Source organism: Echinops telfairi, unplaced genomic scaffold (assembly GCF_000313985.2).
Source record: "Echinops telfairi isolate 266 unplaced genomic scaffold, ASM31398v2 ScPeMD7_443;HRSCAF=831, whole genome shotgun sequence".
Taxonomy (NCBI): domain Eukaryota; kingdom Metazoa; phylum Chordata; class Mammalia; order Afrosoricida; family Tenrecidae; genus Echinops; species Echinops telfairi.
In genome coordinates this window covers 54,042,724-54,056,232 of record NW_022104341.1, presented here as the reverse complement: position 1 = coordinate 54,056,232, position 13,509 = coordinate 54,042,724, and the positions used below count along the sequence as shown (strand labels likewise).

Here is a 13,509-nt window from a genome sequence, read left to right as displayed (position 1 = left end):
CACTACAAGAATTACACAATACGATAAAACAGAAACAACCGAAAAGTGAGCTTGAAGACAAAACCTATAGACTCCAATCTGAAAGAACAAATAACAAGAAAAGCTTAAGAAATATGTGGGACACCCGAGGGTCTGCCTACATCACACAGGGCCTCCAGAAGAGGGAGAGACACAAGCCCGCACACAGTCCAGGAACTACTGCAGGAAACCTGCAAGACCTAAAGGATGAGAAGATAGCTCATCCAGGAGTAGCCCCATAAGGGAAAAATTCAAAGAGCAGAGAGAAAAAAGAACAATTACATACAAAGGATCAGCAATTAGAATAACAGATTTCTTGATAGAAACCAAGCTAGAAGATAATGGAGTGACATATATAGAATACTGGGGAAGGGGTGAGGGTGGAGGGGCTCGGTCAACCTAGAAGCTTGTACTCAGGAAAAATATCAAATACTGATGGAGAAATAAATGTATCCAAAGACTAGGAGAAATTAAAAGTATTCATAAAACAAGGACATCACTACAAAAAACTCAAACACTATAGCCAAAAACAAACCACAAAACCTGAAAGGAACATACAATTCCTTAGACACTATTTCTTCTGATAGTATCTTTCAATATTGCAAATTACGGTCGTAACCTCTTGTACTCTTTCAGTTTGAGATATGTTGAGTGCACTTCCTTTTGGGTTTTCTAACATGGACTGTGCACACATTTCATGAATTTTTCTTGAGCTGCCCTTTGAAATTATCTGTTCATTTTTGGTTTTCCTTCATTTGTTCCATTTGCCTTAGCTACTCTACGATTAAGATTAAGTTTCAGAGTCTCAGAAGAGACTGTAACATCCACTTTGATATTTTCATTTGAACAACCTTTTTCTTTACCCATGTATATTTTTAATGTCATCACACAGCTTATCAGTTCTTGTCATTACTATTCAACACAAATCTGTTCTTGAGATGGTTCTGTAATTCCTTTGTGATACACTCCAGGTCATTATTTGGCTCACAGGGACTTTTGAATTTTCTACAGCTTCAACCTGAGCACACACATCAGCAATTGATGTTCTGTTTACAATCGTCCCTTTGCCTCCTGTTAGCTGCTGGCTGTCTCTCCTCGTCTCTTCCCAGATTTGTTTTCTGCGTCGTCGGAGAAGTCCATCTGGAGAAGTCCATGTGTATAGTACCATTTGTGTTGTTATTTGTAATGAGCTCATTGGTCTTGCAAAACTGTAGCATGCACTCTACAGCTTGGTCTCTGTTGTAAGGGGGAGAGGCAGTGTTTGGTTACCCAGTAAGCAAGGTTTAAGTGCTTGTGGCGAAACTGCCCATTACATACATCTCCACTGCATTGTCTTTATATTTGATGTTTATTTGCTATGAAAATGTAGACCACGTTCATATTCATTGTGCATATCCATAGATAGGTATGCCACACAGAAGAAATTCAAGATTAGAATGAGCTAGGTTTTGTGCCAACATGGCTCCTTGTAAGAACATGTGGGCAGAGTAAAGCCTGTCAATCAGGTCACAGCCAATTGGAGGGCAACCCTGGTAAATGGCTTTCCCAGGCCGGCCTCCTAGAAGCAGGCCACACACTCTTTGCCTTCACCTTCCTGTTGACAAGCCATGCTGAGACCTGGAAAAGCCCTGGAAATGCTTCTACTGCCACTGAATCCACAAGACTTTGCACCCTTTTCTATCTGCATTTTGAATCATTGCATGTGTTGTCTAAATCTGAGGAGGGATTTATGGATGGGTATCAGGTATAATATGGGCTGATATTGGGCTTATGGACTTGTTCTGGACTGGGATGTTTTAATGTACATTTACTCTTTGATATGAGTGTCTTTGGATTCGTTTCTCTAAGAGCAACCCAATCTAACACAGAAGGCTTAGAAGAAACCCACTTTGGATATATATTTGTCTCAAGTGGATAAAAGTCAGCATAAATGGTAGGAGGTAAATGTAAACAGTGTTAGGCGCAAACGATACCACACAGGAACTTAAAGCGGAGGGTAGCAACTCTTGATAAAGTATTTTTTTAAAGTATTCATTTATGTTCTTTGCTTCAAAACAAGTTATTTGCCAGTTCTGCTGTCTAAATCATGTTTCCAAACGTATTTGGCCTAAAAAACCCTTTTCAAAAAAAAAAAAGGGAGGGGGTGGATCACTCAGCAACTCCCACCCCTTGCAGCCAGAAACTTTTGTACTATCACCTACAATCCAGGATGAAATGCAGTTATCTACCTTTGCAGCCCCACCAGGAGGCAGCATCAACCACTTTGGGAAACAAGGTGTAAATTAGTAGCATAAAAGCCCATTTTACAAAAATTCAATAACCAGTTCTAAGTGGGGGCGGAAACAGCTTTCCACTTTTGTCTATCATTGTGACCAATTTTTAAATGTATCCTTTGTTACACCACCACATATATTTTATGGCTACAATCAGGGCATTTGATTCTTTCCTTTTATGAAATTCGACAATAGAACAGCTCTAGAAAACAATTCTTGCAGGAATATTAAGCATTGTAAATGGGTTAAGGTCTGCCTAGTTTTATTTAAGAGCTTTTTAAATCCTATCACAAATAGAAGGCACCATGATCTTACTACAAAATCTAAATTTTCTTGTAAAATTACTAAAACACATGGTTGTTTTGATCTGTTCGTTTGAAACACAGAATGTAGCTTGGTTCATTAACTAAATTAAAAGGCACAGTTTGAAATATCTAAAGTTTATTCACTGGCATTTGCTTGTCCTTTGTGATCAGGAAAAAGACATTTTGGAATGGATAATGTTTCTATGGTTCTTTAAGAAAAATAGTATGCCTTAAAACCAAAATCCAAGTGCAAACATTTTCAGTAGTTTCCCTCCAGGATGCCCCGGCAAAGTAGTCCCAGATTGTATGGAACCAATACATTCCCAGCTGCAATTCACCGTGATTGTTTCCCCTGTCCGTGTCATCACGGAGGAAAACAGCAGTAAATTCCAGAAATTCAGTTGGTTATCCACACAGTGATCACTGCCCTTCAGTGGATCAATTCTCACAGAACCCATGGAAATATAATTCAATCTCTGACTCACTTGCTCTCTCAGCCATTTCTAAAATAAGAAATTTGTAATCAAGAAAGCCCATCAGACTTGAAGTATCATTATTTTCCTTTGTTATAAAAGGTGTTGATAAAATGTCAACCAACATACACAATGCAGTATGTGGAATATGTTTCGTTTTATTACTAAATTAATGTTTATTTATTTAAAGATACAAAGTATCTTTAAATAAATCTCTTCAATAACGATCTTTAAACCCATTTCAAATTCTCCTGGAAAAAGTAAACCATTTGCACTCTAAGATACTTGACAGATGTGTTCTGAAATTCATCAGGATACATAATTTTAAAATCACCTTTAAAAAAAATGCGCTTTACACAATTGATGTGTGTATGGATTGGGATAACAGTTGTATGAGCCCCCAATAAAATGATTCTTTTAAAAGAAAAAAAAATTCCCTTTAAGCTCTTTAATACAACTTGATACTTAGTGACTGTTATACATTATTCTCCCTAACCTCATTCTTAGACCTTTAAATCATACTGGAATAAATAGGAGATATTTATGTGCAAAATTTGTAATGCATGATTTTAACACTAAGTGGCAATTCAAATTAATGTTTTCTATGACTTAAAAAAATGAAACCATAGGAATTGTCAGTCTTGGGTAGGTTTCTGGAATTGGTAGCAAATATACTCAGTTGGCATATAAAATGTTTTTACCTTATTTTGAAAGAAATAATGTATGGATGTCCAAAATATGTTAGTTTAAAAAATGACACCAATGCATTCATGTCCACTATACACAAAATAATGTGACTGATGTGCACTTATTAAGAAGCAAGTTTAAAATTTTGAATTTTTTAAAGTGCTGACAATTTGGAAAGTAAATATTTTTAAGCATGCTCACCGTATCTTTTCATTAACATATAAGAACTTTTAAACTCAAGTTTAGAAAAAAATAATAGAAGTCCTATGAAAGGAAGATTAGTAACATTTTCCAGTGAAGAATTCAAGTAAAAACAAATAGCACCACAATGAATTGCACTAAGGTGCTAAAGGAGGTACCTTATTCCCTGCAGAGTGAACGCTCTTCCTGAAATGCATTGCAACGTATAAATGCAACTGTTTAATGGTTACCATTTGGTTCATTCATCTACAGAAAATTGCATTCCTTCTAGTTCATTATATTGAACAAACATTCAGATTACTGAAATATACATAATGTTACAGTTTATATTTTATGAAAACAAAGCTTGAAGGAATATTTATAAATATCACCTTGAATATAAGATGACAGGTTTAAAAGGACTTCATATCTTAAGACATTTAATTTATGTTAATGGTCCTGGAGTGTTCTATATATTTTTTTATATGCATATATATATTTCAACAAGTGTAAAAATTTTTAAAAACAAATCACAGCCAGCACTCTTAGCTGTTACAGGAGAAGGTATTAGGGCTATTAAGGTGTCACTATTACGCTTTGTTATGTAAATTTTTTAAAAGACAAAATACCACATCAATAAATGGTGAAATTCTTATTAGATGCCCATTTCATTTGTCTTGTGAGTGATATGTCAAATCAATGTCTTTGATTCCCTTTCTCTTCGCTGAGTCGATCCTTTCTATTTGGATCCAGTTCTGGGGTCCCTTCATTCTCTTGCTGTCCTTGAAATCATTTTCCAGGTCAGTTAAAGATCAGGAAAGCGGCTTGGATCTTCCTTGTAGTCATCAGGAATAGTGAAGATTGCACTGTCAAATTCAGTATATCGAAACTCCTGAAACGTCACAGTGGCTGTGATCGTGGGAAACACGGGTATATCTACAAAGTGAACATACATTGATAAGAACATCGTAAAATCAAGTATTCATCTATAAGTTACAAAAATAGGCAGACATGTCCATACTCCTTGAAACACAAGAAAGCATTCCCCCCCAAAGAGCAAACAACAGTCTTACGCTCGATCTAATACCACGGACGTGTGTCTTGAGAAGGGTTTGATTTTAAGGAGGGTAAGCGAACTAGGCACGCCAAGAATGAGACCACAAACACAACTCTCTTTACCTGCTTAAATCCTGGTATTTTACAGAGAAAGTAAACATTTCATGCTACAGAAAAATCTATTTTACATGCTGCTTGAATCCAAGAATTATGGCTTACTACCTGGCTTGTTTTGGAAAGAATGAACATTTGTTTGTTTGTTTGTTTTAATGGCTGAAAGAAAAAAAATACCCAAATATTTTGTAATGTGAAAATTTATATAAATTCAAATTTCTGTAGTCATAAAGTTTCATTGGAATATCGCTTTGGCTATTTTCTCTTTCCAACAGAAGCATTATGATATAGAACTCTTAGGATAAAAAACACACAGACCCACAAAAATTAAAATATTTACTACATGGCCCTTTCACAAAAAGTTTATTTATCCCTGTTACAGGCAATAGATATGTGTCCTCAAAACATCTTGCATTGTAGAAAGGACATTCTGGTTGGCAGAGGTTGTTAAACAATTATAAAGACTAAAGTTATGAAAAGTAAAGCAGGCTAGAGGAACAAGGAGTGACAATGAGTTACTGATAGAACGTCCCTGGGAGTGAAGAAGTAAGGTCTCTCAGCAAAGACCTAAGGCAAACAGCAAGTCATGCAGTTACCTGGAAGAAAATTTGAAGTACAGGGTGCAAAAAGCATAAATGTTGTAAACAGAGAGCATTTTATTTGCTCTAGGAATCAACAAGCCCTGATGACACTGGCTGCACCTGAATGAAGGGAGACCAGCTGGTGTCCGAGGCAGCCAGATCACCTGGGGTTGGGTCAAATGAAAAGCTCACGGGCACTCCGAATGAGACTGAAAGGCATCATAGGTTATAAGCAGAAGAGGAACTTAGCTTCTCAGATAAAATGAGAACAAATTGTGAAGGGGAGAGATGCTCCTGAAAGAGGAACCAGTTAGAAAACAAAACTAGGAAAGAAATCTCTCCCCCAAAAAGTCTGAAGATCATTATAGGCCCCAAAATAGGTCTCAGCAGATTCCAAAGATTTTCCCGTTTTTATTCAATGATATCATAGTTTCACACTTTACAAATCTAGTGTATAATGCATTTTAAGTTTTTTATTAAGTTGTGAAATTTAGGTTGAGGGATTTGCTTTGTGTTGTTTTGTTTTTTAACTTCTAGCACCATCTGTTGAAAACACTATCATTGAGTATCTTCACCTTTGTCTAAAGTCATCTGACATGTGTAGGTCTATTTCTGGATTCTGTTTTCTTAAGCTTATCTACATACCTATCCTTGTTAGTGCCACATAGTCTTGATTACTGTCCGTATAAAAATCAGAGCTGAAGCTAGTTCCTTTTCCTTTCAATCACCTTATCTAATTCTACCAAAAATCTTGAGATTTTATTAAGATGTATGTTAAACCTATGCATCCATTTGATGACTGACATTTTCATTAGGCCGAGTCTTCCAATTCATGAACATAGTGTAAGTCTCTCTTCTATCTCCTGATTTCTTTTCTCACTGTTGTGAAGTTTTCAGCATACAAGCAATACACGTGCTTAATTAGATTTACTCCTAAGTATTTTCATTTTTGTATAAACAACTGAAAATAGTATTAAATTTTAACTTGACTACATATTCAATGGTAACATGTAAAAATACCATTTACTTTTATATTACTAATGTATCCTGTGGCTTTGCCCAGTTCACTTCAGTTTTTAAGAGGATTTTTACTGTAGCATCTTAATGATTTTGTACATAAACACATAATCTGTAAATAACACGATTTTTTCCCCTTCTAGTCTAAATACCTTTTGTTTCCTCTTCTGGCCTTAGTGCACTAGCTATAACTTTTAAGAGCTGTCTATGTGTGAATTCTGAAAGCTGATAAACTCTGTTTCCAATCTTAGGGGGGGGTGAACATTTTTCTTAGCATCTTTCAGCATTAAATGTGAATTTTATAGATGCTCTTCTGTTCTTTATCAAAATAACAAAGGTCTCCATTCCTATGTTTCTCAGACATTTTATTATAAAACTGAATTTTCTCCAATCCAATTCCTGGTTTACCTGATAAGATCATGTGCTTTTTCTTAAAGCTGTTAATAATGTGTATTATACTGCCTTTCAAATAATAATCTAAAGTTTCACTCTTGTAATAAACTTCTCTTATTAAGGAGCCCTGGTGGCACAGTGGTTACATGTTGTGTAACACTGTTAACTGAAAGGTCAACAGTTCAAAACCACCTGCCACTCTGAGGGAGAAAGTCGAGGCTTTCTACTCCCATATAGGGTTCATCTCAGAAACACACCCTAACAGTTCTACTCTGTCCGATAGGATCACTATCAGTCAGACTTGACAGCAGTGAGTAACGTAGGGCGTGGGTGAGTGGTGTGTGTGTATATTATGGTGTATTAAGGAGCTCTGATAGCTCTGTTGAATAAGTATTAGAATACTAACTGCAAGGTCAGCGGTTCAAATCCACCAGCCTCCATGGGAAAAAATGAAGTTATCAGCCCCAATAAATATTAACACCTTTGAGGTGACAAAAAGTATCGAGTTGATGGCAATCAATTTCTGTTTGCTACTATTGTTAAGGATTTATGAATTTATATTCATGGTTGAAAGCAGTTTGTTTTGGCTTGGCTGGTTCTGTTTTCGTCTTATCTGGGTGCCAGGGTGGCTTCAGTAAACAAACTGAGAAGTGTTCCCTCCTTTCATTTTCTAAAGATTGTGTTGATAACAGTGTCATTTTTCTTGAAAAACATTTGGTAGAAAGCTCCAATGCAGCCATCGGGGCACAGATATTTGGGGGTTGGGGCCTTTGTAACTTACACATTCAATTCTTGATAGGTCTTCATGTTAGTCAAATTATTCATTTCGTATCGAGTTGTTGTTTCTGTCTTTGAACCAGTGGTCCGTTCTAAGTTATCCAGTGTATGTGCTGAAACGGTTGGTATTCTCTAGTTATCTTTTTGATGTCTGTAAGGCCTATGGTGGTGACTTCTTGCCATTCCTTACATTGGTAGAGCCTTTATCCGTCTCTCTCCAAGTTTGTTCATTTTACTGATAGTCAAAAGACCAATTTTTAATTTCACTACCTTCTTGTTTTCCATTTCATTAATTTCTTTTTAATTTTCTTCTATTTGCTTTCAGTTTATTTTGCTTTTACTAGTTTCTTGAAGTAGGAGATGGAATTATTGATTTGAAACTACAAATTTTCCTCTCAGCACTTCATCAGCTAAATTTAGTAAATTTTGATGCCCTGTTCTAGTGTTGCTATTACAGAAACACCACAATGAGTGGCTTTAACAAACTGTATTTTCCACAGGAGGCTAGTACACATTCAAATACGGGGCATCCGTTCTTGGGGAAAGCTACATCTCTCTCTGCAATGTGGGAAGGTCTTTTCAGCTTCTACTCCATGGCACCTTTACCTGTGGTGTGTATCTTTACCTCTCTCTGTGTCTGCTTGCCTGCTTTTTCGGCTTTTACATTTCAAAAAACATTGACTTGCATACTCCAAACTAACGCTATACAATGACACCTCGGATCCAAATTTGAACTTTCCGCTACTCAAACAGCAAAGTCTGACAAGGAAAAAAAGCCTGCTTGGATCTCGTAACCTGGCTCAATAGTTGAACTGAAAATCCGACGTGAAAAACCTGTAAGGGGCATGAGTGACCCCCATGTCGCTCTCACACAAAAGGGTGACAGTTCAGTCTATGCATTGCTCTCGCTGAGAAAACAGCCACTGTGTTAATGCGTTACAACATTCAGCACTGGGATTTTTTTTCCTCTTTGCATACAATTTCAAAATTTGCTATATTGTTTTGATATCTAATGAACTAACTGTATTTATTGTTTTTAGATGTTTTAGGGGGTATTTCCACAACCTAGGGCTGTTACCTTTGTGAGTAAAGTCCTGGAAAACAATTTATACCGTATATATAAACCGACCCAATATCACCCAAGGCACCTAATTTTACCAGAAAAACTGCATTAAAAATGTGCAGAAAAACTTGGCTTATACAATAGTATATATAGTAAGTGTAATTTGGGGGCCTCAGAACGAATTATTTGGTTTTCCATTATTAGTAAGGGAAAAATATGTTCAGTTCTCAAACTTTTTGGTGTTCAAACATGAATTTGGAACAGATTAAGTTCCACAACAAAGGTATCACTGCATATTTTTATTTTCCCAGTAGAATGTAAATGTTACGAAAGTGGAAAGTTTGCTGAAACATTCTTCCATGCACATAGCAAGCAGTGTGATAAAAATCTTTGGGCATGTTATGGATTGAATTGCCTTTCCAAAATGTATGTTGTACAGCTTTTATACCTGTGACCACACTACCATCTGGGAGGTTTCTTCTGTTATGTTAATGACAACAATTCAAGTACAGAATGGGAAGTTGGGTGCCAAGCCAAGGACTTGACCCAAAAACCTACAGAGAAAAGGCCTTCCTGGAGAGCAGAGGTTCTCAACCCGTGGGTCGCAACCCCTTTGGGGGTCAAATGACCCTTCCACAGGGCTCCCCCGATTCATAACTGTAGGAAAACTACAGTTATGAAGTAGCAATGAAAATAATTTTACAGTTGTGGGGTCACCATCACATTAACTGTCTGTCTGCAAGGGTCGTGGCATGAGGCTGGTTGAGAACCACTGCTCTAGAGCCAGCTCCCTGAATTCAACTGTGAGAAAATAAATTTCTATTAGAGATACCCACTCGTAATCTTCTGTGACAGCAGTATAAGATAGTGTTCAACATAGCACTAAAGATATTGGATAAAGGCTAGGATGGATGAGTAAACTTTAGTTTAGCAATATGACAAATTTCAGTTCAGTCCCCAAACATTGAGCAACCAAAACACCTTCAATATTCTCTTGTTCCGAGCTCTCTAATAAAATTGGAGTTTCATTACAACTGCAAAAACAAGTGGTCTCTAAAGATCACTATTTAAGACAAAATTAACTTTAAATATTTAAGATGGAGAAATATGTATTATACTATGTAAAATCTGACTGACCACGGAGTACACAAACATCCCCACTACTCTGAAACATCAGTTTCTAAAAATTAAGAGTTAAATTCTAATCTCCCTGTTTCATATTAAAAATTATGGCGTGTGTCCTTTGTCCAAGCATACTCTTAAAATATATTTATATTTTTATAATACCATATATTTGTAAATAAATTTAATGTAAATATATTAAATAATTTCAAATTCTTTATATTTAATTAAAATCAAATCCAATTAGTACTCTTATGGGACATCTTATGTATTTGACCTGAGTATTATTAACACATACAATTACAGGAAAACTTCACAAAATATAAGTACCTAAAATTCTATTTTTCTTTCAAAGTATATTTCTTACCAAACAGTAATAAACAGCTACATATTTCTAATAAACACTAATAGTATATCTCAATTTTTTTCTTACCTAATTTTACAGGAAAGCCTGGAGGAAGCTTCATCTGAACAAATTCTCTAAGTTTGTTAAAGTGCTTGAAGGGAGCTATTACTTCTAAAACATTCAATAATCTGAAAAATGGAAGAAAAATGTTTTCTTGGTTTAAATTATTGATTTGTGTCCTTCAGTTTGCTTTCGCTACATGTTTCAAGCACAGACAATATCACATGACTTTTTACTTTTAACTACTGAATATGAGGAAATCACACTTCCTCATCCTTATTTTATTATTTCTACTACTGCAATTACTTGGTTTATTGTTTCTACTATGTCAAGGTGTATATAACTTTTCTATTTGATTCTAGAGATATAATTTCTACAGTTAATTAACTTGAATTCTATATTTAAATAGAATCAATATTAATATCTATCTTCTTTAATTGGAGTCATTTTGTTGGCTAAAGTTCATTGTCAATTTCTTTCGAGAAAGGGCTCATAAGTGCTTAGTAATCTTTGAGTTCCAGCACATTTGAAAAATGCTTTCTGTGTTAGATTTAGAGACATTTCGTTAACATAAAATTTGGGGTTACTATATCTTTCCAATGAAATTTACATATTTCCTAGCATTTAATATCTTTTTGAAAAAGATCATTTTATTGGGGGTTTTATAGCTCTTATCACAATACACACATACATACATTGTGCCAAGCATATTTGTACATTTGTTGCCATCATTTTCAAAACATTTTCTCTCTACTTGAGCCCTTAGTACCAGCTTCTCATTTTTTCGCCTCCCTTCCTCATGAACACTTGATAATTATAAACTGTTATTATTTGTTCATGTCTTACACTGACCTTCACCCACATTTCTGTTGTCTGTCCCCAAGGAGGGGGGTATATGTAGATCATTGTGATTCGGTCCCCTTTTCTCCCCTCACCTTCCCCTTCCCCTCCTGGTATGGCGACTCTCATTGTTGGTCCTGAGGGGTTTATCTATTCTTTTGTTGTTGTTAGCGCCCCACTTCCCCCTAACCACCCTGTACCTTGCCCATAGATAATTATTAATCCAGTTACTGTGTCTATCGACATACCTATCCTAGATTTCATGTACAGAAAAATATACAAAAACAATTTAAAAAATCCAATGGCATGACAAAATAAGAAAAAAAAATCTCAATCAAAAAGAGCAGAAAATACTAAAAACTGGATCAAATTTAAAATGGGTCAAAAGGGAGCTCAAATAATAAGGTGCTCCATTTCAACCTGACTACATCAGCCATGATCAACTTTTCACTGCTGTCTGTCTTCCAGAAAAGCATTCACGTCCCAGGACTATGGTCATTGGGGACTCACGGGAGGCTTGACTTACACAGAGAACCTGCAGATCGATTTGGGGCTGCTATTGTCATCCTGCAAACCAGGCATTGAAAACTTAAGTTCTGATAAAATTTAAGCTCTGATATACTTTTCCCTCCTACAGATTTTGATTTTATTATTCACCATCCATGGATTACAAAGGCTGGTGTGCTTCTTCCACGTGGACTACTGACATAATCACTTAGATGGCTGCTTATTTTCATGCAAGCCGGTACGCCTCCTGATACTATTCTTTGATAGCCAGGCACCATCTGATTTCTTCACCACACGTTGCAGTAGTACCCATATCATCAGTGATCTCTTCATGAAGGTGTGTATCGAGTTGGGGCCATGTTATCAGAAATAAATGTTATTAGATTAGGGCTATAATTTAGTGCCAGCCCCAAATTCATTCATATACCTATATTTTATATATGTCCCTGATTCACTTTGAATACATCATCATTTTATTGGAGAGCATTAAAAATTACCCCCATAAGACATTGACAGTATCAGTATCACTAGTTTAGTCAATGGTGTAGAATGAATATAACTGCTTTTCTGTAACAATGTTTCTTGAAAACTAATATTCTATAGATTTAGTTCTTTCCAGAAAAACATTCATTTATTATGCTCTGCATACTGCTTGGTTTTCATTGTAGAGGCTTCCTAGCTCGGAAGCACCAATGACCCTCAGGTAGACCTCTTTGTCCACAGTATTTATTACTACTACAACTTCTTATAAAAGTCTCCTCTTCCTCTGTATTCACTATGATCCATCAAACTTTATTTTTCAACTCTATCTATTCTGTTCGTTGTTTCTAATGCATTTGATTTGAATTCTCTTTTCCTTACTTTTGCAACTTCTTTTTCATTTAACTAGTGTCTTCAACCAGTTTATCTCATAGCATGCAGCTTTACTGATTTCATGTTCTTTTTAAAAATGGCATTTGAAGAATTTCTTTCATTGTTTATTTTATTTAATTATTCATCTATTTCTTTTAAAATGAGGTCTTTGGCATTTACATGCTGTGTTTGCTTTATCTTTTTACCCCCAGAGAAAATTACTATAATTGTCTCTGTTTATCAATTCTCTAACATACCAGTTTTTTACATTGACATTTTCACATAAGATAGCTGTTAAAATTGATAGCATCTTACAATCAGCTTCGTTTTTTCCTTCACAATATAAAAATCTGATCTTTGAGTTACTTGGTTCCCAGATATACTAATTTCTAGTAAAATGTATTTATTGCTGACTCCCTTTCCACATTCTATGAGACCTAGCTTCTTTGAACTAGCACTTGAGCACTGTATTCTATCTACTTTTCTAAAGCTAGGGAACAAAGTGGAGATGTGGGGTAGGGCCTTAGCTAATATTTCATATGTGGGTTTGGAAAATATAGGCACTGCTTTCTGGGACTTAAATGTTTTTTTCACTTTTTTTTAGTCTTGAACTTTTAAAAAATTTAATTTTTAAGGTAATATGGCACACTGGATGACCAAGAATGCAGAGAGAAAACACTCCATAACTTCAAAGCAGAGTCAGCACTAGCTTAAGTTTGACATCAATTTCAATATTTTTTATAACAATGACAAAACGCAGAGGCAAAATACTTATTAGTGAAACAATAATTAAAACATCTATTCTAAGAAATGCCAAAGAAAATTAGATAAAAATATAATTAATG

General features: G+C 35.5%; 1 protein-coding gene across 1 annotated transcript in view; it reads right to left on the bottom strand.

Moving 5' to 3' along the window:
* Positions 1-4,156: 4,156 nt before the first annotated feature.
* Positions 4,157-13,509, bottom strand: part of ANKRD13C (ankyrin repeat domain 13C) — an 80,119-nt gene continuing 70,766 nt past the window's right edge. Inside the window, exons 12-13 of the mRNA XM_004699333.2 lie at positions 10,493-10,593; positions 4,157-4,872 (exon numbers count right to left, since the gene is read on the bottom strand). Of these exons, the coding sequence (XP_004699390.1) occupies positions 4,742-4,872; positions 10,493-10,593 (232 nt within the window). The 3' untranslated portion in view covers positions 4,157-4,741. The remainder of the gene's footprint in view (positions 4,873-10,492; positions 10,594-13,509) is intronic.